At 34.9% G+C, this 26,935-nt stretch overlaps 1 protein-coding gene and 1 non-coding gene across 6 annotated transcripts in view; both read left to right on the forward strand.

Moving 5' to 3' along the window:
• The window catches only part of LOC123562432 (atrial natriuretic peptide-converting enzyme-like), a 172,040-nt gene that overhangs the window by 139,454 nt on the left and 5,651 nt on the right, over window positions 1-26,935 (forward strand). For 3 of the 5 annotated variants that reach the window (XM_053537443.1, XM_053537441.1, XM_053537440.1), the window contains exons 3-19: window positions 8,222-8,260; window positions 8,877-8,942; window positions 10,423-10,556; window positions 11,922-11,989; window positions 12,637-12,791; window positions 14,467-14,502; window positions 15,735-15,962; window positions 17,565-17,681; window positions 18,417-18,671; window positions 19,002-19,145; window positions 19,447-19,581; window positions 21,046-21,162; window positions 22,129-22,267; window positions 23,428-23,532; window positions 24,255-24,304; window positions 24,790-24,970; window positions 26,306-26,577. In XM_053537443.1, the coding sequence (XP_053393418.1) occupies window positions 8,222-8,260; window positions 8,877-8,942; window positions 10,423-10,556; window positions 11,922-11,989; window positions 12,637-12,791; window positions 14,467-14,502; window positions 15,735-15,962; window positions 17,565-17,681; window positions 18,417-18,671; window positions 19,002-19,145; window positions 19,447-19,581; window positions 21,046-21,162; window positions 22,129-22,267; window positions 23,428-23,532; window positions 24,255-24,304; window positions 24,790-24,970; window positions 26,306-26,577 (2,241 nt within the window). The remainder of the gene's footprint in view (window positions 1-8,221; window positions 8,261-8,876; window positions 8,943-10,422; window positions 10,557-11,921; window positions 11,990-12,636; window positions 12,792-14,466; window positions 14,503-15,734; window positions 15,963-17,564; window positions 17,682-18,416; window positions 18,672-19,001; window positions 19,146-19,446; window positions 19,582-21,045; window positions 21,163-22,128; window positions 22,268-23,427; window positions 23,533-24,254; window positions 24,305-24,789; window positions 24,971-26,305; window positions 26,578-26,935) is intronic. The other 2 variants (XM_053537442.1, XM_053537444.1) reach the window with 2 other exon arrangements.
• Trnat-agu (transfer RNA threonine (anticodon AGU)) lies at window positions 19,952-20,026 on the forward strand. Its single transcript has one exon. It is a non-coding gene; the product is annotated as a tRNA-Thr (tRNA).

The raw sequence follows: 26,935 nt of genomic DNA on the forward strand, positions 1-26,935 counted from the left end.
CGCGCTAATGAACTCACAATGCGCATTTGTTTGCGTGAGGTAATAAAAAGAGTATTTGTTTAGTCTTCTTATCAAAATCAATAGATCCCACCTTCTTTCAGGCTTGAAAACAGACAAAGTTTATTCATAATGGCAAAAATGGTGTTTTCTCTTCCGGAGAAATAAACTCTAGGCTCAGTGTATTCCTTTTTAAAAAGTGACTGTTTACTAAAATGCTTATACGTATGTTTTTTGTCATGTACTCATTACGTGGGAAGATTTCTTTGTCGCATGTGTTATCAAATAAAATCCATGATCAGAGTATTTTACAAACAATATGAGCCGCGCCATGAGAAAACCAACATAATGGCTTTGCGACCAGCATGGATCCAGACCAGCCTGCGCATCCGCGCAGTCTGGTCAGGATCTATGCTATTCGCTTTCAAAGCCAATTGCAATTAGAGAAACTGTTATCGAACAGCATGGATCCTGACCAGACTGCGCGGATGCGCAGGCTGGTCTGGATCCATGTTGGTCGCAAAGCCATTATGTTGGTTTTCTCATGGCGTGGCTCATATCATAAATTGGATTGTCTTTAGGATATTTGATGGAGATATATAGCTTTCATTGAAATCCATTCTTCATTGCCATTATAACAAGTTATTGATTTATCGTACATACCTTTGATACACGATTCGCACGAAACAATTCAATCCATATCACATTTGTATGTTTAATGCACAAGAGTGCTTCGTTTGTTTTACTGTCATAGCAAATGCCGTGCGAGACATACTTGGTTTCTATAATGAAATAAAGGCATCCATTATTTTCTGTGAGATTTTACGAAAATTACATGTTTCGTCATTCTCATGAATAACTCAAACTAATTTACGCCTTCAGTATTTAAACTATTTGTAACAGAATTAGCACCAATGTTTATTTACAAAAAATGGAGTATCTAAATTTTAAAACACCATTAGTCTGTCACTTAAGGTGGTACCATTTTGATTTTGCAGTGAATGACAAAAGACGAAAACATTCAGTTGTTTCCAAAAATGAATATGTTATGATTCAACCTAATGTTATTCTTTACCTATTAGAAAGGAACTATTCGGATGCTTAAATACCCCAGGCCTATTCCAGACAATAATCAAACAATAGAAATTCTTTCGTGGCTTCAGTGAGATCAGCAGCACTATTTCCAGCAATGTTTGATAAGACACTTAAAAACAATGTATACGAAGAATGGAGAGTAAACCAATTGATAGATTGTGAAACCTAATGACTAAGTTTGATGGATGAAAGGATGACTCATAATCTTATTAAATTTTTGCTGTTATTTCTACCTTCCAGTTCGATGTTTATAAAAAGCCTGCTATTTATTGTAGCTTACAAATCATAAATTAGCAATAAGAGAATTTAAGAGTTCGGGCCCTGGGCGAGGCGTATGTTCTCCGTGACGATTTGATAAAAGACACTGTGTCTGAAATCATTCGTCCTCCACCTCTGATTCATGTGGGGAAGTTGGCATTACTTGCGAAGAACAGGTTAGTTTTGGTACAGAATCCAGGAACACTGGTTAGGTTAACTGCCCGTCGTTACATAACTGAAATACTGTTGCAAAACGGCGTTAAACCCAAAACAAACAAACAAACAAACAATTACATCACGTCAAACTTCTGCTGTTTCAATCACCTGAGATTCTTATAGGCCATTCACAACCTTGCAATTAGACCTCTTATTTTCACATATAATTTTATTCTTATACCTATTGTGTATTACAATAATGCTAAAACATCTGAACGTGACGTATAACTCTTCAAAGGTCATACTACATACAAGTTGTGACCTCAAAGCCTAGCTGTAGCTGTTACATCAACTGCCCATCGTATAGAAACAAAGGTAAATGCTAACCACACCCTCCATTTTAACTATCATTTGTAAATATGTACATACAAGATGCACATGGTATAAGTACCGCTAATTATTATGGTTTTTTTATTTTTAGCAACAAGTAAGTAAACTTTCACTACTTAGCACTCTTAAAAAACTAAGTAAGGAAGTAAGTATATGAAGTAAATTCAAAAGTTGGCTTGATGGCGCAGTAGGTTGAGTGAAGAACAATATCTTAAGATATGAGGGATAATCTGCAGCAGAAAAGTCTCATGTACACCAATTTGCAGTAAATGATGGGGCAATTATGTGTTTGTTTGCTTGCAATAATTGTTCAGTATCGATATATATTATGTCAAAGTAGACAGTTTATTTTATGAAGATCGCTTCTTTTTGTTCCAAATGTCCCGTAAAGACCACAATTTTCGTAATTGCTCGTTCAGTTACACTAAAACAGGGTGCTTAGATATTTTCTTTTCTTAAATCAGCCACAGAAATATTCTTTTAGATAAGCTTAACCTTCGCTGACAATTCACCTTGTACTTGTAGTAATGGCTTTTAAAGCGGCATTATGAGCATCTTACTGCACATAGTGTGTTTTTGGTTTATGTTTTATAAAAGCAATTTTCAGTTGCTATGCATTTAAATGTGTTAAATTAACGATAATGTCGCAAAAGTATATGAAGCTGAATCTTCAGTAATAAAGAAATCGGACTTATAAAATAATAGTTCTTTTCTTCAATCTTCTATGCAGTGATTTCCCTTATCTATAGGCAGAGAGATTTCTGAAGTTGAAGGGAAGCAACTCCTGCGTGCAGTTTGGCTTTTCTTAAAAAGACTACCCCAGTCAAAATAAGAAAAGTCATATTTGGAAACTTATTATTTTGTACTGGTTACAGAAAGAGTTTGGTATATTGGATTAAAAGCTATAATTTCCTCCAACCTTTTTACACACACATCTATTTCAGCTGGATTTTTACTTGAAAAATGTCCATTATTCCACTTTAACATTAGACTGCCATTTGCCGTTTAGCATATACACTAATGTTTTTATATTTGGTTTCACACACTAGTTGTTTCGTCTGTCGATCGAATGTCATCATATTGTACGTATGGTTTAGATTTTAATGGCTTAAATTGTTTGCGATGAAACTATAGACTGTTCGTGACTGTGGTTTTGCAGACATACAATCGGCCGATTCTTCCTACCCAGATTCTCGCACAATCACCCAAAGTGAGGGGAGCAAGAATTATATCGAAATGTCAACAACAAGGTTTTTGGATATGTTATAATCATGAATTCAAAATAAGATTTAGTTTGTTTGAGAGAGAAAACACCATGAACATACCAAACAACGACACAAAATAATAAATCATATAAATCAGTATTCAAAAAAGCATGGTAAAAATGGGGGGCTTAGAAACCTTGATAAGAAGTACTTGGGGATTTTAAAGTGGTTGTCACAACTCCCATTTCACACACATCTTTAACCAACTTGTAGGGATCGTGTAAGTTTATGCAACAAGCCATCACACGATTTTTATACGCCCGTTTGAAAAACCGGACGTATTATGGGACCGCCCCTGGCGGGTGGGTGGGCGGCGTCCACAGACTTTGTCCGGAGCATATCTTCTACATGCATGGAGGGATTTTGATGAAACTTTGCACAGTTAGTTTAAACAATATTTTATTATTTTTTTTAAGCAACATACACATAACATGTACAACAAATTTTTACATGTCAAATACATGGATTGGAAAACAAGCTGATAGCTTATGTAAATTCCTTTCCAAAAACACAGTTGTTCACCATCATGAGACGGAGTGTTATGCGCAAGAACCAGGTCCCTAGGTCTAAGGTATAGGTCACACTTAGAGGTCAAATTTCAAATTCAAGAATGACTTTGTCCGGAGCATTTCTTCTTCATGCATGGAGGGATTTCGATGAAAGTCAGCACAATTGTTCATCATCATGAGACGGAGTGTCATGCGCAAGAACCAGGTCCATAGGTCTAACGTCAAGGTCACACTTAGAGGTCAAAGGATACAAGAATGAAAACTTTGTCCGGAGCATTTCTTCTTCATGCATGGAGAGATTTTGATATAACTTGGCACAAATGTTCACCACCACGAGGCGGAGTGTCATGTATGAGAACCAGGTCTCTAGGTCTAAGGTCAAGGTCACACTTAGAGGTCAAAGGATGCAAGAATGAAAACCTTGTCCGGAGCATTTCTTCTTCATGCATAGAGGGATTTTGATATAACTTGGCACAAATGTTTACCACTACGAGACGGAGTGTCGTGCGCAAGAACCAGGTCCCTAGGTCTAAGGTCAAGGTCACACTTAGAGGCCAAAGGTCAGATACAAGAATGACTTTGTCCGAAGCATTACTTCTTCATGCATGTAGGGATTTTGATGTAACTTGGCACAATTATACACCATCATGAGACGAAGTGTCATGCGCAGTTCCCTGCTTTAGAATTACTTCCCTTTGTTGTTACTATAAATAGCTTATAGTGTTACTTTTTCATTACTAGTCGTAGGGAAAATCGAGACCACTTTTCTGTAGTACAACATGCCTGCTACATCCAACTTTGAGGTGTATTTTGACCAATCTCTACCTGGTTAAGATTTTTGTGTGGACTTGCAATTTTTTTTTTTATACGCCCGTTTGAAAAACGGGACGTATTATGGGAACGCCCCTGGCGGGCGGGCGGGCGGGCGGCGTCCACAGACTTTGTCCGGAGCATATCTTCTACATGCATGAAGGGATTTTGATGAAACTTGGCACAGTTGTTCACCATCATGAGACGGAGTGTCATGCGCAAAAACCAGGTCCCTAGGTCTAAGGTCAAGGTCACACTTAGAGGTCAAAGGTCAAATTCAAGAATGACTTTGTCCGGAGCATATCTTCTTCATGCATGGAGGGATTTTGATGAAAGTTGGCACAATTGTTCATCATCATGAGACGGAGTGTCATGCGCAATAACTAGGTCCCTAGGTCTAAGGTCAAGGTCACACTTAGAGGTCAAAGGATACAAGAAAGAAAACTTTGTCCGGAGCATATCTTCTTCATGCATGGAGGGATTTTGATATAACTTGGCACAAATGTTCACCACCACGAGGCGGAGTGTCATGCGCAAGAACCAGGTCCCTAGGTCTAAGGTCAAGGTCACACTTAGAGGTCAAAGGTCAAATTCAAGAATGACTTTGTCCGGAGCATATCTTCTTCATGCATGGAGGGATTTTGATGAAAGTTGGCACAATTGTTCATCATCATGAGACGGAGTGTCATGCGCAATAACTAGGTCCCTAGGTCTAAGGTCAAGGTCACACTTAGAGGTCAAAGGATACAAGAAAGAAAACTTTGTCCGGAGCATATCTTCTTCATGCATGGAGGGATTTTGATATAACTTGGCACAAATGTTCACCACCACGAGGCGGAGTGTCATGCGCAAGAACCAGGTCCCTAGGTCTAAGGTCAAGGTCACACTTAGAGGTCAAAGGTCAAATTCAAGAATGACTTTGTCCGGAGCATATCTTCTTCATGCATGGAGGGATTTTGATGAAAGTTGGCACAATTGTTCATCATCATGAGACGGAGTGTCATGCTCAAGAACCAGGTCCCTAGGTCTAAGGTCAAGGTCACACTTAGAGGTCAAAGGATACAAGAAAGAAAACTTTGTCCGGAGCATATCTTCTTCATGCATGGAGGGATTTTGATATAACTTGGCACGAATGTTCACCACCACGAGGCGGAGTGTCATGCGCAAGAACCAGGTCCCTAGGTCAAAGGTCAAGGTCACACTTAGAGGCCAAAGGTCAGATACAAGAATGACTTTGTCCGAAGCATTTCTTTCTTCATGCATGGAGGGATTTTGATGTAACTTGGCAAAATTTAAACACCATCATGAGAAAAGTGTCATGCGCAGTTCCTTCTTTAGAATTACTTCCCTTTGTTTTACTATAATAGCTTATATTGTAACTTTTTCATCATACTAGTCGTAGGGAAAATCGAGACCACTTTTTGTAGTACAACATGCATGCTACATCCAATAATGAGGTGTATTTTGACAATCTTACCTGGTAAAGATTTTGTGTGGACTTACAATTTTTTTTTTGGATTTTTATTTTTTTTTTTTATACGCCCGTTTGAAAACGGGACGTATTATGGAAAGCCCCTGGCGGGCGGGCGGGCGGGCGGGCGGCGTCCACAGACTTGTCGGAGCTTATATTTACATGCTGAAGGGATTTTGATGAAACTTGGCACAGTTGTTCACCATATGGACGGAGTGTCATGCGCAAGAACCAGGTCCTAGGTCTAAGTCAAGGTCACACTTGGAGGTCAAAGGTCAAATTCAAGATGACTTTGTCCGGAGCATATTTTCATGCATAGAGGATTTTGATGAAAGTTGGCACAATTGTTCATCATCATGAGAAGGAGTGTCATGCGCAAGAAACCAGGTCCCTAGGTCTAAGGTCAAGTCACACTTAGAGTCAAAGGATACAAGAATGAAAACTTTGTCCGGAGCATTTCTTTTCATGCATAGAGGGATTTTGATATAACTTGGCACAAATGTTCACCACCATGAGGCGGAGTGTCATGCGCAAGATACAGTTCTCTAGGTCTAAGGTCAAGGTCACACTTAGAGGTCAAGGATACAAGAATGAAACCTTGTCCGGAGCATTTCTTCTTCATGCATAGAGGGATTTTGATATAACTTTGCACAAATGTTCACCACCACAAGACGTAGTGTCATGCGCAAGAACCAGGTCCTAGGTCTAAGGTCAAGGTCACACTAGAGGCCAAAGGTCAGATACAGAATGACTTTGTCGAAGCATTCTTCTTCATGCATGGAGGGATTTGATTAACTGACACAATTATACACCATCATGAGATGAGTGTCATGCGCAGTTCCTTCTTAGAATTACTTCCCTTTGTTGTTACTATATAATTAGTTATATTGTAACTTTTTCATTACTCGTCGTAGGGAAAATCGAGGACCACTTTTCGTGAGTACAACATGCATGCTACATCCAATTTTGAGGTGTATTTTGACCAGTCTCTACCTGGTAAAGATTTTTTTGTGGACTTTTTTTTTTTTTTTTTTTTTTTTTTTTTTTTTTTTTTTTTTTTTTTTAAGATTAACTTCCCTTAGTTGTTACTAAAATAACTTATATTGTAACTTTTATAATTGACCGTAGGGAAAACCAAGACACTTTTATGTGGTACAACATAGATGTACTTCCAATTTTAGGTGTATTTTAAGGTATCTCTACTGGTAAGGAGTTTTTTTGTGGACTTAGAAAACAAAACACTTAGTTATTACTAAACAACCACAAAATTAAAATTCCATTTGCAAATACAGGTGCTAGAGTAAAGAAATTTGCTGTGACGGGCGTATATTGTGACATTCTTGCACTCTTGTTTTTTTTTAGATTATCTTCCCTTAGTTGTTACTATAATAACTTATATATGTAACTTTTTATAATTGACCGTAGGGAAAAAACAAGACCACTTTTCGTGGTACAACATAGATGTTTACTTCAAATTTAGGTGTATTTTAGGTATCTTACTGGTAAGGAGTTTTTTTGTGGACTTAGAAAACAATGACTTACAATGATTACTAAGCAACTACAAAATTAAAATTCCATTTGCAAATACAGGTGCTAGAGTAAAGAAATTTGCTGTGACGGGCGTATATTGTGACATTCTGGCACTCTTGTTTTTTTTTTTTTTTAAGATTCACTTCCCTTAGTTGTTACTATAAATAACTTATATTGTAACTTTTTTTATAATTGACCGTAGGGAAAAACCAAGAACACTTTTCTTCTGTAGTACAACATAGATGTTACTTTCCAATGTTTGGTGTATTTTAAGGTATCTCTACCTGGTAAGGAGTTTTTTGTGGACTTAGAAAAACAAAAGACTTATAGTGATTACTAAACAGCCACAAAATTAAAATTCCATTTGCAAATACAGGTGCTAGAGTAAAGAAATTTGCTGTGACGGGTGTATATTGTGACATTCTGGCACTCTTGCTTTTTTAATATCTTATAAATAGAGTGTGAGTACAATGTACCCAATATCCTTTACACAGTTAAAGCTCTAAGAATCTAACGTTGAAGGGCACGACGACAACGAATCATGTACTCTTCATCTCTAAAGTCTTCCGTTTAGATATATTGATTAGATGTGAAACAAACTTTAGGAATGAATTTGTTATATGAGTTAAACTGTATTAGCGTGAAAGAAAACTTAGCTAAACATCAAAGGGTTCGTAGCATGCTGTAAATGGGTGAGGCTATAAATACAATATACGTGGATATATTTTGTTGTTTTTCAGATGACTCGTCAACAGAACCGTCCAAACCGGGAGGTAAAGGTATAAGTAGCATTTCATTGTACAATACTTGAATTTAAGATATCACATAGGGGAATGGCAAACAGTGGTCTCTTAACCCAGCCGGTCTTTTAATACAATACAGTTTGTTTTTTAACAAAAACGAACTGAATTAAATGGTTTCAAAATGCAAGGTTTCTCTTAATAGACATGGCCTGTCGAGAAAATGTGACTGACTTGTCCCTTTTAAACAGTTTTGGTGCTTGTATAAGAAGAAAGCTAAAGCAGCTTATGTATACGTGTGTAATCTTCTAAACAAACAACAAAAAGAAAAATAACGCAGTTAGGCATCGTCTTTTCATTGGTATCAAAAGGCATGCATATTAACCATAACACTGCTCGTGTAAAGTAATATATTAACCAAATTAATCGAAGCATTTCAGAAGGCAGAGCAACAAAAGAATCAAATCACTTCAGACAAAGATCACTTCAGAAATGCAAACGAATGCTGTCAAATGAATACATCTGTTTAACAGTTCTTAAACATCATCCGGATATTGAATAAGAATATTGCAAATTATAGAAGAATAGCATTAAAATCTTTAGAAAAGCCTTGTATGAAAGATTTGTTGACAAATTTTATGCATTACCATTCCAGTTGGCTCTTCCAAAGAACCGTCCACGCCGATCACTCGACCAAGTCTTCGGCCGCCGACAGGAAAGGGTAAGTTTAAGCATCGATTGATAATGGTATTAGCTGCTAACATTTTCTAATACTAATGTATATAGCTTAATTTTAAAACCTACGTAGCAGTCCGTCATCTCCAGAGTACCAGTTAAACAACTAAATGACGATTGTGCCACGGCGTAAAAGACGAACGGCAAAGTGCATAGTTTGCATCAGGGAGTCCAATTAGGAATACTGTTTCAACTGATAACTGGATTTTATAAATAAATAATTAGTTACGTAAGCACGACAGCTTTCAGGAGACATTGATACTAATATGTCAGTAAACAATAGGCGTAGGAGCAGGGAGTTGGCGGAAGGAGGACCATCTCATATTGCAAGAGTATTGGATTGTCTGGAAACAGACCAGAGAGTGATTTAAATGAGCTTCAAGTTGCTGTAATAAATTTGTCTAAACCATGGCTTAGTAATTTTGTTTAAACCGTTAAAAGAAGTAAAACATTGTAAATGGAAATCGTTTATGGATTTGTTTGCTTAGACTGTCAACATATCTACGGGAAAACGTGCAAAGATTTGGTATTAGATTCCCATTTCCGTGCGCTGTGAAATAGCTCCTACGCTTTGATAAAAGACATTTCATTTAGGCTTCATAGTTTTAATATTACCATTTTGGTCATATATAATATATATACAGTATAATATTATATTCCCACATGACAGTTTTACTCCCAAAATATATTACTCGACATACCATGTGATTTTCCTAGTCTAACTATAATTTCAGTCTACCAATACAAGTATGTATTTGTAAACCGAAAATACAACTGTCTACTTTGAAATCATTTTGAACATGTATTAATTCAATGTTTCATGTTAAGATGGAGCAACTTGCTTTTGGATCGTTTATATCGTGATTAATGAGTTTTGTATTGTCAGAAGTAACATGAGTTTATACTTTGTTTTCGTGTCATTTTCTTGAAAGCCAAGTAAAGACAATTGATGGTGCATCCACATTTCGGTGGGTTCTTTAGTGATTCGAAGGAATAGGTTTAATACAACAACATTGTTTTTGAGTTTTATTAACTCAAAATTCAGTTATTGGCGCATTAAGGTGCTTGAGGCTAAAAGTTTCCGTTTGCAAAACATACATTCACATTTATTGACATGGCATGTATAAATAAACACAGTCCATTGAGCATTTTGAACTCTGACATGATTCGCCCATTTAGTCAATGGAATTTGTAGTTAAACTGAAACCTAATTTCTGTTTATAATTTTATCGAGATTGTCTAAACTGAAGCAAATTATTGTATACATTGACATGATATTCTTCTGATCGGTAAAATAGGAACTTAATTTCATATTGTAAATCCACAAAAGCAAAAGCAATAGTATGCTAAATTAATAGTCACCATTAGACATGAAGATGTATACTGACACAAACAACATTAAAATTTATGAAATTCAAAAATTGTATGCTGTTCTAAAAATAAGAATATGTTTCACTTTCTTTCAGTGGTCTTGTTCCGAACAAAAGTTATTGATGGAAGTCTGCGGATTATTCAGGGGCCTTTTTCTTCTTATAAACAAGAATATAATGACAAGTCGTCAACATCTTACTCATTATTTTCATCCTCATTCACATATCAGGTTAGTATAAACTTTATTCTTTGGCAATTTCATTTTCAGACTACTTCTAGTTAAACTTGTCAATATTTTTTACTGCAAATTTTTTTATTACGACTTTCCTATAATTAGATTAGTTAATAGGATATTGGTGTCAATCCATGAGGAACGACCACCTGGTGTTTTGTCTGTTGTTTTTAAGCAAGTAAAATTATGGCTGTTTTGAAGTTATTGGTAATTTCATAGCTTTATATATATATGTGTAGAGGCGTGGATAAATTTCATATACTACTGCAATTCTGTTTACTTCAAGGTTGAATAATAAGTGGATGTCACTGAAACATTAACTAAAATTGATGTTATTTAATAAATCTCCTGTCACTTGATTGGTTGAAAATTTGTTAGGCTTTAACTTTAAAATAACTTTAGCTTGGCACGCCAACAGCTTTGTTATTGTATTAATTTATGCTTTGGGTACTTTACTGACAATGTAAAAGCGTTTGTCGTGTATAAAACAAGCTTTTGTTACTTGCGCTGAGCCTCTTAACACGTGGCTATTTCTTGTAAGATGTCTATATGAATTCCCTATACAAAATACAAAAAAACAGATAGGATAATTTGTAAACATTTGAATATGGGATTTATACTAAACACTTACTCTAGCAAAGATATGCATCTAAATAACGATACAAAGTATTTCCCCTTGGGCTTTTAAATAATAAACGCAAATGTCTGTGATTATTTTTCTGGTCCACTAAGAGGTGAAAAATGTTGACAATGTGTAATTGATCTGTAGACCGGAAGTAAAGTGATCCCGACATCTGTAATTAACCTTTAGAAATGATTGATGGCAAGCTTTTAAACATATTGTATCCGATTCTTATAAGAGTATTTCACAGTAATAGCCAAAGCAATAAAGTGGGATTAGTTATTTTAAAGTTCATATATACCATTAAAAATGTTTGTATATAGACAGTGATTAATAGTGTAACAACTGGTAATATTCACATGACGTGCCTGCTTTCATTAACCTAGTTAAGATGAATTAATGCATATTCCTACAAATTTGATATTGATATATTTTAAATATGGTCAACAGGTAATGTAGTATTCTTTTACAATTGTGCTCAAGTATATATATATATATATATATATATATATATATATATATATATATATATATATATATATATATATCTATATGCATGCATATTAGGGATTTTACATGTTAGATTTGGAAATTTCTAACAGATAGTTTGAAGATATCAAAAATATATCTATCACGCTTTTTAAGACACATAGAAATAAATATACTGTTTGGCCCCATATAATTATCTTCTTGTACTTGCATATGTATATACATATTACATACCTTTGTTCATTTTTCAGATAAATAGCATTTTAACCAATAGCGACTTAGGTGCATCATTTTCTCATATTGAAATTGTAGATATAAGGTGAGTTAGACTTCTTAGTTACTGCCAAATATTGAATTTTGAAACAACATTTTGTCATTATACCTTCAAAAGATTTTGTAGATAAATTATAAATCATACGGGCTTAAATCATATTTGAAATTCTAATAAGATCTTTGCATTTTAGCGTTCACCTGTATACTTGAGACAACTAACTTTGTATGTAAACCATAAGTCTTATTGTTTGCCTGATAATAAACATGTCCATTAATTGACGAGTCTCATTTTCATAAACTTCAGTGTTTCTAGCGCATCACCTGTATTTTAAGAAATAAATTACGTTAATTCCACTTGTTACATGCGTTTCTGTGCAAGATATATATACTATTTACATTAATACAAATAACTATTTCAATATTTAATAGCACCGTTATTCGAGCTTTATTCCAGTAAGACATTTTGTCATAAAGTGATAGAAGAGATAGGAAACTATTTGTAGAGAACAATTAGCGCTGTTGCGCTTTTATCGCACCCGTAGCATTACACTTAACCGATAGTCTGTAGGTTTCTTAAGGCTGAATTCATACGTAATGAAGTATTCTCATTTTAGACTTGTATAAAAGTTAACTTTAATATCGTGTGAAACGTTAAAGAAAACAGTTATGTTTATATCATTTTCTATTTTTCAGCTCAGGAAGCGTGCTAGTAAAATTCATCCTTCATTTTGATAGATATGTAGATATATATGCTACAACATCAAAAGACATTGCTGGTTTGCTTATAGACGGCCTGAGCGATAGTCTGTTTGTGATTGGCAAACAATCAGTTGATATTCAACTAAAAGGTAATAAATATATATAACCCAAGATATGTTTATTTTTCAAATCAGAATGCCATTTTGCAAGTACAAGCCATCTAGCAGTTTCCTGCAATTATAAACGAGTTGTTCATCACAAAATTGAAAGCTGTCTTAACAGATTTTCACACACATGTATGTGTATTGTATTAATTCTATACAGATGTATTTCTGTTTTTTCCTTCAAGGTGGAATTTATTTCTAACTCAGTTAAATATACGCTTGACAATATTATCTATTAAAATAGTGACTTGGGGAAAGAGACAAAATTATTAGAAAACGGAAGAAACTGTTCATGTATAAATTTAAGGAAAAGAGAAGTTTATTCCACATAAAGAACGAACTTTTTAAAAAATTTAAATGATGTCAACAGGAGATGACCGACCTAAAATTCCGTAAAGCTGTCTGCGAAATTATTATTAAAGAATTATATGTAAAGTGGAAAAGAAACGAGGCAGCTGCAATCTTTGCCTTTTCATTAATGTGTTTAATAAAGGCCTTGTATTTGGAATATATCACTGTCAGCGTCTAGCTAGCCTCCATGTCATGAAAATGAAATATTGCTTTGCTTTGTCAGGCTCGCTTTCGCTTTTGTATAATCACAAGCATAATCGCACATTTGTTTTCTGATGTGTTTATTTTCTTATTTGTCTTGTCATTTTACCGTCTGGAAATCTCTGCGCCATTCTGAACAATGTCTAGTAATCACTTCTTTGATAAATACTGCCTTTCTCGATATTGCCGAAAATACGACTTCTTTGTAAACTTTTGGTGGATGTAACATTCTATTTACATGCAAATAACAAATTGAGAAGATTTCAGTCGTATCTAAAGAATTGATCGGCAAACAAATTGTCTGATAAGTGAACAGATAGGGCAAATCAAGTCTAGCTCTGAACAATTGTCGACAGTAGCCGATGTGTATTCATATAAGATAATGTTTCATTCATAGTCATGAGCTGGATATTAAAGCTTTCATTGCTCGTTTATTATGTAGATGTAGTATATATTCAGCATGATAATGCCTCATAGCACAGATCAAGAAAAACATGACAGAAATATGGCTGGAAATGGAAATAAAAGGTCAAAGTACAATATTACCATAGAACCTTGATATGCAGTGTTGTTTTCGACTCGAGTGGTTTTTGCCAGACCTGGATCCCACGAGGAGCTGCCCCAAATGGGATATGTCCTGGCAAAATCCACGAGAGCAAAATGAGCAAATGCAGAAAAAGGTTCTGTTTTATGACCTTTTTATTTATGCCACTACTTGTTTCTAGTGCTATGTCAGTCACAACAATACTCTTAGACAAATGAAAACGATTGTTTAGTCGTTTGAAAACGAGGATATTTATGATGCATGGTACGTCGAAACGCCATCATTACGTCATATTTGACGGCATATGTGTAGTTATGACTAAAACAAGGAGACCACTGAAAATTTTTTGTACACTATGGGAGTTGAATACAGGGTTTTTAATTTATGAAATTAAAGCTGTATTTCTGACAAAAAAAATTAGTAGGTAAAAATTCTTATTTGTATCATAGTTGGTGGCTGTAGAGTAAATCTGATTATAAAATTTGTGCTTTGTATTGACTCTTTCAATAGTTTTAATTTTGTCCCACTATAAATTGCAATATCAAAGCTCTTATATCATTTTAGATCCTGCTTTATCTGTGATAACTACCTCAGAACCTGGTAAGAATATTTAACTTATCTAATGTGGTATTTACTAAAGGACTATTAATTACTTTTCAAATTAAAATTAAATTTTGTGAATGTGTTTTCAAGACGGGACTTGCAAATGGCTTCGAGATAACAGGAATATTGAGATAAGCGTATCCCTGATATCGAGTTTTAACTGTTTATGTATATCATAAAGGCTAAGTAAAGCAAGCAGAAAGTAAGAATCTAATCATCATTTTCATCAGAAACTAACATTTGTTACTATCTTAACCGTCCATTAGTTACACATGCGCAAAATGCGGTAGTCATAAAGAGGCTGAATTGTGTTGTGAAATGAATGATATGTAATGTTTCGTGGCCAATTTTTGAAACCTGGTAATGAGCATTATACGTATGGCTTTATTGCATAGTCTGCATTTTATTCTCAAAATAACACAACAATAAAATATACGCAAGCTTAAAATAATTCATAGACATGCTATCAAGAAGTGCGAAGCGTGAGCAATTAAAATGAAAAAGTGGAAACCCACAGGTCGCTCAACATGACACAAATGAAAATGTTGCAGGCTAGGTTTGATTGAGATGTTCGTGGTAGTGCAAACTACCGTCTGCGCCCTCCTAGTCTCGGATTGAGTAATGTTAAAAGTACCGAAATAAGATTTAGAGCCATCCGCAGGTGTACATGTATTCGTACGGCGGTGTACATGGAACCTTCAATAATACACAGAGTGCAATTCCATGAAAAATGGCGTATGGTCCCCAGTTAAAATAACTAACCGTATTTTTCTCATGGATTTGCCCTTTAATACCGTTCAGGGTTTTTCAAAACGTTACAGCATCAATTTGTGTGTTAAGCATATAACGATCAGGGCATTGCGTGTAAGATTGAGTCGGGTTGGTAAGTCCAAAGTCAATGCCATATGCAATGATACTTACAGTGTTCATACAAATTCATTCATAGTGTTTTAGTAGAACATGTACAGCTTTTATATTATATTTATATTATACTGTGATTTGGATACTACACAGAAATAACGTTCTTCTGGAGTCAAGTCCCTTGAAATGGTGTTTTAAATTTTAAGTTTACGAGAACATTTGTTTTTCGTTTGCCTGAAAATTGATAAACTTTCTCCGTTGGTATAAAGAAACAATGTAATTCTGGTTGTGTTCGTCTAAACGATATGATTTAAAGCCCTTTCAGACATAATTTCAGTTAAACATATTAACTTGCCTTTTTGTGTTAGGTGTGTGTGTTCCTGTGACGTCAGCAAACTGTATGAATTTCTCAAGTTGGCAGATGACAACCTTTCCAAATATTCTTGGACATAAAAGCCCAATGGAGGTAGCATCTTCCGAAGCGGCTCACCAGGATTTGTTTCAAATGTCTTGTGGAAAGGATTTCTGGTGTGCTGTATTTAGTCCAAAATGCAAAAACAACAAGCCATTGCCGCCATGTCGATCGTACTGTAAAGGTAGGTAAATGCAGTGTTGTCATGTTTAATGAAATAAATACAGTTGTACAGCGAATAAGTTTTGCCAAACTTATGACAATATTAAACTTCGGATCGTAGCGAGAAAGCTGGTAGGGCGACCTGTAGATATTTACTAGAATACTCCACCCTCGCTTTATGTGACTCTTACAGTATTTAAAAGGAACGACTCTGCTCCCTTTGGTGTGATTATACACTTCATTATCTTGAAAGTCAAACGTATGCGGGCATTTATGCTTGCATAAATGTATTAGAAATAACTTTTTAAACTACTGGTTCCAGAGATGCGTTATTAAGTGTCTTTAAGATTGTAAAAGTGATCTAGATTTTTAACAGTTTATTATCATGTTTGTTTTTTAAAAGGGTTTCAATATGAAAGAAATATTTGCAGACATATATCGTACACTCTTTGACTGCCTATTCGTTCTATAAGTGTTCAGTGCATAACTTGAGAAACGGATTTTCACTTTCAGTTGTTCGCCTAACAGCCCATTAGACATGTTTCGAATTTAGAATGGCCTTTAGCACAAGCTGTGGACAGGCGATTTTTATAAACATATAGATAACAATGGCCAGCGAGAGTGATATGAGATAATGTCAACCTGAAAATGATAAAAACAACCAAGGAGCAACCCAAGGGTGTTGATATTTTTCGAAGGTTGACAGTGTTCAATATGCACATGAGCAGGCTTATGTTGTTTGTTTTATAAAACTTTTATTAAACCGAAAAGCACACTTTGAGATATTTACCGAACGAAAATGTTAGCATAGCAACATCAGTTGTTTACTTTGAAATAGTTTTAAAAGGGATGCATATATGCGTCTCAATGACTGATCAAATCTGGCACTGGGGAACACACTGAGTGTTATTCAAGAGTGTCTCCTAGGTAATTGTATCAAATCACTGGAACACTTGTCTGTGCGTGGGTTTTGAAAAGGAATAACACTTGGCAAGGTGACATTCAGAACAATTATCACACCAGAATAGCAGATGTTTACTTGAGGTATAAAAAATTTAAAAAGTTTAGAAGTCTCCAGAGGAAATAACTTGCGTTTTTTTGAACTACTACAACTAATGAAAAACGTGCTTTTATTTAATCTTATTCAGTTTTTAAGCAGCAAAATAATATGTTGTCTTACTGAACTAGGGTTGCTGTGTTTTATTCTAATACATGTACTTTTGGCAAAGGCTATTGAAATGTTGCCTTTAAATGCATGTAGTATTTAGAGAGATTACATGGTGGACGTTCAGACGGGACTACTGTTGTAGTCCTAAACATGTCACAGTCTAGTGTATCCAATGTCAATGGGGATTACAGGAAATTGATATTCAGTAAACCTGTAATTACAATTTCAAACAATACTATTCGAAAATCACCGCTGCATAATACATAGGTACAAAACATGAACACGCAACGCCGTCTAAATGTGAATCAGTCTTTTCATAGTCTCGAAAGACCAGAGGTGGACATGTAAAGACAGTCGGCAATTTCCGTGTGATTGCGTAATTATATGGTATTTTCCGGCCACAAGAGAATATTTTTCATCACCAGTGGAGACTCAAAATTGATTATCTTATTTTAGTTGTGTTTAGTTCTTGCGGAGCCATGTATCCTGAAAGCAACATCAGTGCTCTACTCAACTGTGATGATTTGCCAGAATCCGATGACTCAAGCATCTGTTTACCAGACCCTTTTAAACGTAAGTCAGTTACACAGAAAGTCATGTAATTCATTTATTAATGTGCCCATTAGCTTCTTAAATCGTCAATAAAATAAGGACAGTTATTTTCTAAGCAATGTGTTTGAAACATAGGGTTACACCTAACTGTAATCCTTCTTAGGAATGATTATGTGTAAGACGTTTTATTCCATTTAGTGGTTTGTATCTTTTTCAGCCATAAAGGCTGTACTCAGTTTTGTTTTAATGTTTTCGAAGTTTAAAGACCTTATTAAACATGGGTACGATTATACACTTCCTTAATATATAAAAGTATAAACGTTGAATAAGATTTCGTATATATTTTAAGCTTAAACTCTCAGAAGATGAAAAAGTTATGATCGGTTCCTTGCGCTGGAAATAAAAAACCCGACATTCCCATGAACCACTCCATGGATCGTCCAAAACCTTTGTCTGTAGTCCTTTCGCAAATTTATGCAGATAATTACGCTTGATGCAATTTATGGGCTTGAAGAATATAATAATATAAAAATACATAACAGTGAACATCATTGATATGAACCAGATTATGGATCTTCGTCCAGCCCTTACCCATTTGGAAGGACAAGCAAAGCTAAAACAGAATAAGTTTTTAATTTCTGTTAAAACATTTTAGCCTTAGAGTACAAAAATCTGTATCAGACCGGAGATACTTGTAGGAGATGTGATGTGTCAGTTCAGAAAAAAAATAGTTGAACTTTTGTAACATTATTTCAGCTGGGAAATGCTTTACTAACAATGAGACAAGGTGTCAGAACTTAGGCTATAACAAAGTTGCTTTTCCAAACTTCGCCGGGATGAGGAGTCCATACCAAGCTACTGACCTTATCCATCTAATGGAGGCAATTGGCGGGGCTACCAAATGTTATAAACATACCATGTTATTCGCGTGCACGGCACTAATGCCCAAGTGTTCGGGTACAGGTCAAGTTCCTTATCATGCCGTTCCTCCTTGCAGGAGTCTATGCAATGGTAAGAAATAATAAGTATGACCAGATTAATAAACGAAACAGAATATGAACAGAGGATCTTGAAGCTATTTTCATACAAGTTTTAATATTACAAGTATTATTAGAAAGTGTGGTCTTTAAGTGGTATCTTCAAACGTATTATAAACCACATCTCTACAATGTTTTACAAATCGATTGTCTTTAACTGGTAACTTTGAAAGTATTATAAACCATATTTATTGATTATCTTTAAGCGGTTAGTATCAAAGTATATCATTAATGTTTCATTGTTTGTCGGTCTCTAAGCGGTGATTTCCAAACCAGTACAAACTATATATGTACACTATTTCAGCATTTAAGTCTCGTTGCTCGGTATTTATGGATATCTTCTGGAATCCATGGCCAAAAGATTTATTCTGTGACAGCTTTCCTGACGTAGACGATTCAAGCGTCTGTCTTGGTTATAAAACAGGTCATGAACCACCCTCTATTGAAGGTATTAATTTTAGAATTAATCCTCATAATACTGAACGTGGTTTACTTTCTTTGTAAACAAGGTTGACATAAATAAACTGAGATAATTACCACGTAGTTTAAAGAAATTATGTAGTTATGCATTATTTGTATATGCTATTTTAGGCATTATAATATGATGAAATATAAGACTACAATTTAGTTCAGATAATTTGAAAATTGAATCAGTATGAGGCATATAGTAATTATAAAATATGAGTCTGATATATACTGAAATATATAAAAGAATCAGTAAAAGTCAACTTATTATAAAATGATTTAAGAATGCCCCGCTGGTGAGGATAGATGTGACGGTACGAAGTGTATTCCGTTGTCATGGAGATGTGATGGTTTCCAAGACTGCCAGGATGGTTCTGATGAAAGTGCCATCCAAACAACACTGCCGCTGAGGAAATGTGGTTAGTAATATGTATGGGCATGTCAACCATATTTGTCACGAATGATTTATCAGTATTAAAATATAACAAGGTCTTATTTACCTTTGAATTTCCAAAAGTAAAATCAGATGATATTTCAGTCTAACTAAAGTACATCTCCAATTAACGCTACGCACATTGGATCTGAAGACGTGCTATTGATAGCCTCGTTCTGACGACCCATCCGCTAGCCAATCAGAGCCTTACTTACAACATTTTGTATGTGGTAGTAGAAGTTTAAAAAAGCTATATTTAGCATGGGGTTTTTATATTTACAATTCTTATGACGACCCCATCGCGGCTACCCTCGTGTTTTGAGAGAAGTCATATGTCATGGTACGGACTTGGTCACGTAAGGTTAGCTCAGTCGGTAGGGCACTCGCCCAGTAAGCGAGGGGTTCCGGGTTCGAGCCCCGGACTGACTGCACACACTTTTCTCACCCTTTGACATTCGACACTATTTTGATGTTTCAGCCAAATGCTTGTTGAAACAAGTCGTTTGATAAAAATAGATTTGCGAAAATAAAAACAGCAATATCGGAAAACCCAAAATTTACTTTAGTCAGATTGGATGATATTTGATCAGACTGTGTGTACATTATTTGTGTACAAACTAATTTGTAGTCAGCCAAAGGAGCGCCACGCTCTGGCTGCATAAGGTAGATGCGGTTGCGTAAGGTAAGTTGAAATTGGAACAAATAGCCAGTTCTAAAGTAGTGGTAAGCAGACTTGCTACTGCTTAATACTGATGGCCTCTGAGGCAGGTTCAACTGTGTACGGTATTATGATTTATTTTCAATTATTATTTGGGTTCTACATTCTGTTTTCATTTTTGAAATGGTTGATATTAGGATTAGTATTGTTATTTGAACACGCTACATCTAAGTTCAATGTTTTCTAAATCCTTTCATTGATTTTTAACAGCAAAATGTATCTTTACAGTAAATAAGTTAGAAAATACTAGCGCGTTTAACTTGAGAACTATGAACCTTTTCACTGAACATAGCGCACATTTTCTTCAAGGTGCTGCGGATATTTGTTCGAAATTTGCATCTTCCTTCTCTATAATCTAATGTTTGAATAGTATTATTATGCCTACCAGTGCACAGTCTAACCAGATTTATAACCTTTAAAGAGTTACAATAGTCTGTTATTTGAAATTTTCAAATTTGTTACTTTTAAATTTGAAGAAATTTCAGCTTTGCTTCCGTATGTATCTGCCACCAGTATACATAGATTCGTTGTTTGCAATTTGATCTTTTAAGCACATTTTGTACAATCTGCTGTCATTATATTACTGTCCATATACGTTTTTAGTTACAATATAGCATATTCCACATTTGAAAAATATATTAGAATATTTTGATATGCTAATACAGACAAATGATTCTCTCGATCGAAAATACGAATGAAATTTACACATGTTTGACTGAAAATGACTTGCAGTTGACTGTCCTGCGGGAATGTTCAGATGTTCATTTGAGTCAGCGATCTGTATTGAAGCCAGTAGCCGATGTGATGGCATTGAAGACTGTCCAACAGCATCAGATGAAAGAGGTTGTGGTATGTATCAATATCATTTGTAGTTTTTACAGATTTGAAACCTTTAAAGACGCAAATTATTTTCTAAAATAATTTTAAAGAGATTTATCATATAGTTAGCTGTTTCGTGATGTTTTCACTTATAAATGTTTAGTACGCAAACAGCTGCAGTGCTTCGATAACACTAGTGTTGCATTTAGTATTACATTATTTAAGTGCTGTTTCCATTGTTACTTTGTTATAACAGTCTGTAAAAAGTCATTTTATGATATTGTTTTATGGCCCGTATTTCATTTTAAGATCTAAAAATAGAGAACAATACACAAAGTTCATTATGTCTTGAAACAATAATCCGAATGTTTCAATCATCGGGTCATGAGATGTGGCGTGATGCTTCAGATTGAATTTCACTCAACATTTTAACGTGTTGCGTTGCATAGATAGACAGACGTTTAAAATATGTTTTCAAAAAAAGCAATTGTAAACAATTATCAGGACATGATCTACTAGATTAAAGAATGATTTGCCACATTTTGCTTCTGAAGTTTACTTAAAGGTCAATAGCCCTGTCTTTATATTTTAATGAACATTAACGTCCCCGTCTTAAGTCGTTTGGTCCCGACCGATGCATCATTAAGACGAAAATGTTTAGCAAAGAGATTTGAATATTTTACATGTGAAAGCAATCTGATTTGTTTGCGGGACTGACACAAGATCCACCAGGAATCAAGCTGTTTAGTCTAGTTATATTGTTCACAACCTAGGTCTCTTGAATGAAAATCTACGTAAAAGCATTATTTGTGCTTTCGATTAAATTGCAAGATGCTTACACTGCATGCAGAAGTTTAGCAAAAGTATAGCTTTACCAATGAAAAATAATGCGAGCGCATTAATCCTTGAAATCAGCAAAGAGGCATACCTCTACTAAATCAAATGTTATTAATTTCTTTCACCAACTGTCAATATTTACAAGTTTTAACTTTACAGTTCAACTGGACGGCGGTGGTAGACAAGGTATTTTGACCATGTACAGTTCTAAAACCAACGACTGGATTCAAGTATGCAGTGTTGGCTGGACAAAAGCAAAATCTGACAAAGTCTGCTCACAAATGGGATTCAGAGACAGGTAGCAAATCACCGTTCCCTCATATTGCAACAGAATGTTGAACTTTTGTACTGAACAAACTTGTTTGGAAATCACTTTCATTCATTTTGGCTTTAGTGGATGGATATACGCGAAGAAAACTGCTACCAGCAATTGATGGCTAACTTTTATCAGTCTTCTATGTTTCCTTATGTTATCAGTTTTTATTATGAAATTCAATATGTAATCAGGTGTATCCCAATTCATAGAATTAAGTCTTATTGTGCTGGTTTTATCAGATTTAATGATTATTACATGATATTGCCAGACAGTCAAACAAGATTTGTTTCAAAGAAATAAAGACTCTTTTGAAGACAGTCTTTAACGTTATGCTAACATGTACCCAACCTTTGAATATAGGCACAAAACACAAGGAATGCCACAGGACAATATTAAGCAATTCGAACGTTTCTGCTCGCATAATAGAAGTATAGAACAAATTTTCTTTGTTACATTTTTATTCACTAAGTATTTATAATCGAAATAGCACGAGTGTTTCCTTCTAAAATGAAAGAACCTTGGCGTATAACCACAATATTTCTGACGCAGTAACGCACCGATTTGCCAGAGTCATTTTCACGTTCATAGAAATGTGGAGAATTGAAATGATTGAAGAGGACCAGTTTTAAAAGACAATTTTCAGACTAATCACTCATTTTGTTTCGCAAATTTAATATAGAGCGTGCTGATGTAAATAGGTTATCAAGAATAATTGAAAGACAAGATATCATTTAAATTGACAGTGATAAACTTAACATGATACTTGCAAGTTAAATCATTTTCGAAATCAAAAATGAGGAAAAGGGTGTTTTATTACCTATATTTAAATTTAATTCGCTGACAAAAGAATATATATCTAATATCAATAGGGAGTCTTATGCAGTGGAAATATCGTGCCATGCATATTACACGATTCAAAACTAGTAATCTTTCTATTACATATTGATGTTCATTTATAAATCATAAAGTGAACTTCTTAACTTCAAAAACACGCATTTAAATGACGTTTCAAACAACGTGACACATCCGATGACATGACATTAGATATTCCATAGAATGTGAACGGAGATTAAAAATATGGAGATAGGTATTTCTGGTTGATCGTTTCCAGTCTCATAGTAAACCTCACATATATGTTTCAGTTCCTCTCAACGGAAAGTAAATTCAGTATCATCAGCGTACTTCACACTGACATCAGCAAGAAATGGATCCGATCCCGAGTACATTGGCTCACAACTCAAACAAACGTGAGTCATTTTCCTACTCGACGATATAGAATCCAACCACTATTGCTTTTATTAGAGTTTCTGCATATAAGTGCGTGCCAATACTTATATGTACAATATATTCTTGTGTCATGGAAAGACCATGGGCTTGCTACCCGGAATAAGGTGTTTGTCCAAGATGTTTGTGAAGTATTTTCTATCACTTCTAGGAACAAAGAATGATTTCTAAAACATGTAATAGGACGTATACATTTTTTCCCGTATTTCAGTTTTTAAGGAGGAACAAATTTTTATGCTCTGTAACGTTGGTTCAGATTGTGTTCCTTTACTACAGAGGCAAACACGCAGGTACGCTGGATATTCATCCCTTTCTTTATATTGCAGAGACAATTGTACAGGTGCTTAAATATTTTCTTTTGCGTATACACCTTTTCCTGTATTGCAAGGCCAAATGCGTATAATTGGAGGTATTCTGTACTACAGGGAAACAAATACAGGCGATAGACAAATTTATATGTTCTATAACATTTGGGATGATGTATACACAATATTTCTGTATTACATCAGCATGTAGGCACATGGTATAACATGTAGGGTGCCATATACGCCTTATTCTGTATTGACAAATATGCAGGTGCTATAGCATTTGGGATTGCGTATAGACATTATTCTGTATGGCATGGACAAACTTGTAGGTGCTAGAACATTTAGTCGTATGTAAACATCTGTTTTCTGTATTTCAGGAGCAAATGCGCAGGCGGAATGGTTATTTCGATTTCTTGCGGATTACCAGGTAATTACTGTTTCATAATGTACTTTTGAAGGAGGAGGAATACTTTAATTAGAACTTGTGTTTGCCAAATACAAAGAAATGTTGCTTCGTGGACGTTCCAAATAATTATTTAATTACAATAATTATATATTGTTGTTAAAAATCGGCCTATAGTTAGAGCATGTCGTAATGGTCGTTTATGGCAGAATATTGTAATAACGGTACAATTATTAGCGTTTGAATATATTTGAGCTATCAAAATTGCAAGTCAAAACTGACATACAAAAGGATACGAGTAGTAAAGGAGATACCCAGAAAGTTACATTTATGGGTACAATGACTAGATGACTAGATTTTCAGACATAATGTGTTAATATTACACTTCTTACAAATATCAAACACTATTGACCAAATAAGTGGTTGGGTTGTTCATTAAACATTAGATGTGCAGTTCACATTCATTCCTGACGTTAAACATATGTAAATGACAGTAACTGTGCTTCCAGTATGTGGTACAAGACCGGCTTACATTCATCCGTCTCTTCGTGTTGTTGGTGGTGACATCGCTGACCCTAATGCATGGCCATGGCAGGTATCGATATTTGGTGGTGCTGACCACAAATATTTTTGCGGAGGGACCATTATTGCTGAGAACTGGATTCTTACTGCTGGACATTGCATTGGAGGGTAAAGTCTTACTTCTTTATACCTGATTAGATTTAGCATAGTTGATTTGATTATTGTTTATCTTTTATTATATAAAAATTCCAACTGCTTTCGTAACGTTGTTTTTCAAGGCACAAATAGGTTTACGTGGCCTCATTTTTTATTTATTTTCGTGTAAAATTTTGGTGTAAAGTTATTCTACTCCCTTTCAAAGACAAGCTAAAACAAGACTTCTTTATAATGTTCGTCATTGCTGCGAACCGGGTAGTTATTATATATGTACAGATTGAGTAGAGGCAACTTCTATACACATACATTGCAGCCAAAATGATCCTTTGTTCCAGAGAATAAATACCCGCTTTCTATTTGACGTATTTTTATTTTCGCTAGAGAAATATAAATTCAGCGATAGGTCTTTCATAACAAATGCCTAAAATCCACATATAACCACAAATATGAATATCCGCACCACGATTAATATGTCCTCATAAAGTGTCTCGGAGCTAAATTTCTAGCCTCAGTCACCAGAAATGTAAACAGTATGGTGACTGAATGATAACACTTTTTTCAATACCAGGTGTAAGTCTAGTATATTGTCATCGTTGTATACGGTTAGAATTTTAATGTTTGATATCTTTGTTTTCTATTTAATACACGTTTTATATTTCAAAATAACAGGCAAATTAAAACATAAAATGCGTTATTCAATATGTAAATGCTTTTGCAAAGTCCATACATGCGTAACAGCAGGAAAACAGAATACATTTCTATAATGCCAAACACAGACTTAGATCCCAAAAAATAATTTTACATATCTCACTTTTCCTTAAAAATGGAGCTTTTTGAAAAAGGTAAGAATTTATATTTCAGATGACTATGCAATAGAAACGTTCTTATCATAACATGTTACTTATGTTCTTTTTCCTTTATGGTATTTCTGTGTATTTGATTCGTGAAAAGACTGCCTAAACATATTCGTTAATTAGCAAAATCGACAAGACTTTAAAATATCGCGACTCTGTATTTAAAACTAAAAAGCTGAATTAATTACATAGTCTCTTGCAGGGCTTTTGTATACTTATCTTATACCAGTAATATGACGATGAGCTGTAAATGCTTAAGTCGAAATAAAGTTTTTGTTCTGTTCTAAAAATTAGGCACAAAACTGATATAAAATTACTCTACGTTTCTTGTTGTAAATCGATACATTTATTTCATGCGCAAAGGCACAGAAGACTTACTCATAATCTTTTAAGTTATATTTTTATTTTTCATCAGTTATTTTCAGACACAAAAGTTCAGATGGCTTTACTATAGTCTTCTGAATTAAATTTGTACATCTGTTGTCATTTACAGGCTCCAAAGCCCAGACGATTTACTCATAAGAGCCGGGCAGCCTCGAAGAGATACTTATTCGCCATATACACAAGAATTTCATCCGGCAGAACTGATTGTAAACCAGGAGTACAATTTTCAAACGGTCGATAATGATATTGCTTTAATTCGTTTGAAAGAAAAAGTTCTTTTCAACGATCACGTGAGACCAATATGTTTGCCTAAGACGACTAAGAGGCTTCCAGTTGGTACAAGATGCACAGTGATAGGCTGGGGTAGACAAGGAGACACAGGTAACTGGCAACAATTGTGATCCTATATGGAAATTGCAAGTCTTTGCTAATTTCCAAAACGCATTTACAGGGCCTAAGATATTGTTGTTTGATGAAAATAAAATCACTAATAAGATCTTTTGGAAACATAGAATGCGACCAAGCAACATAATAGCAGACTGTTTTCCTGCGTCTCTTTTTGAGGTAATGACAGGTGCAACACCTCTCACGTCCGCTAGCACCGGCATAAGACTATTATAGTAAACTTGAATGCTCAAAAATAACTAGAAAATATTATACAATTATTGCCTTTTGGTGAGGTCAATATGTGGATTTATCGACCTGATAAAAGCGATATCGACCGAGGGCGATAAATCCA

This window comes from Mercenaria mercenaria, chromosome 2, assembly GCF_021730395.1.
Source record: "Mercenaria mercenaria strain notata chromosome 2, MADL_Memer_1, whole genome shotgun sequence".
In the NCBI taxonomy this organism is placed as follows: Eukaryota; Metazoa; Mollusca; class Bivalvia; order Venerida; family Veneridae; genus Mercenaria; species Mercenaria mercenaria.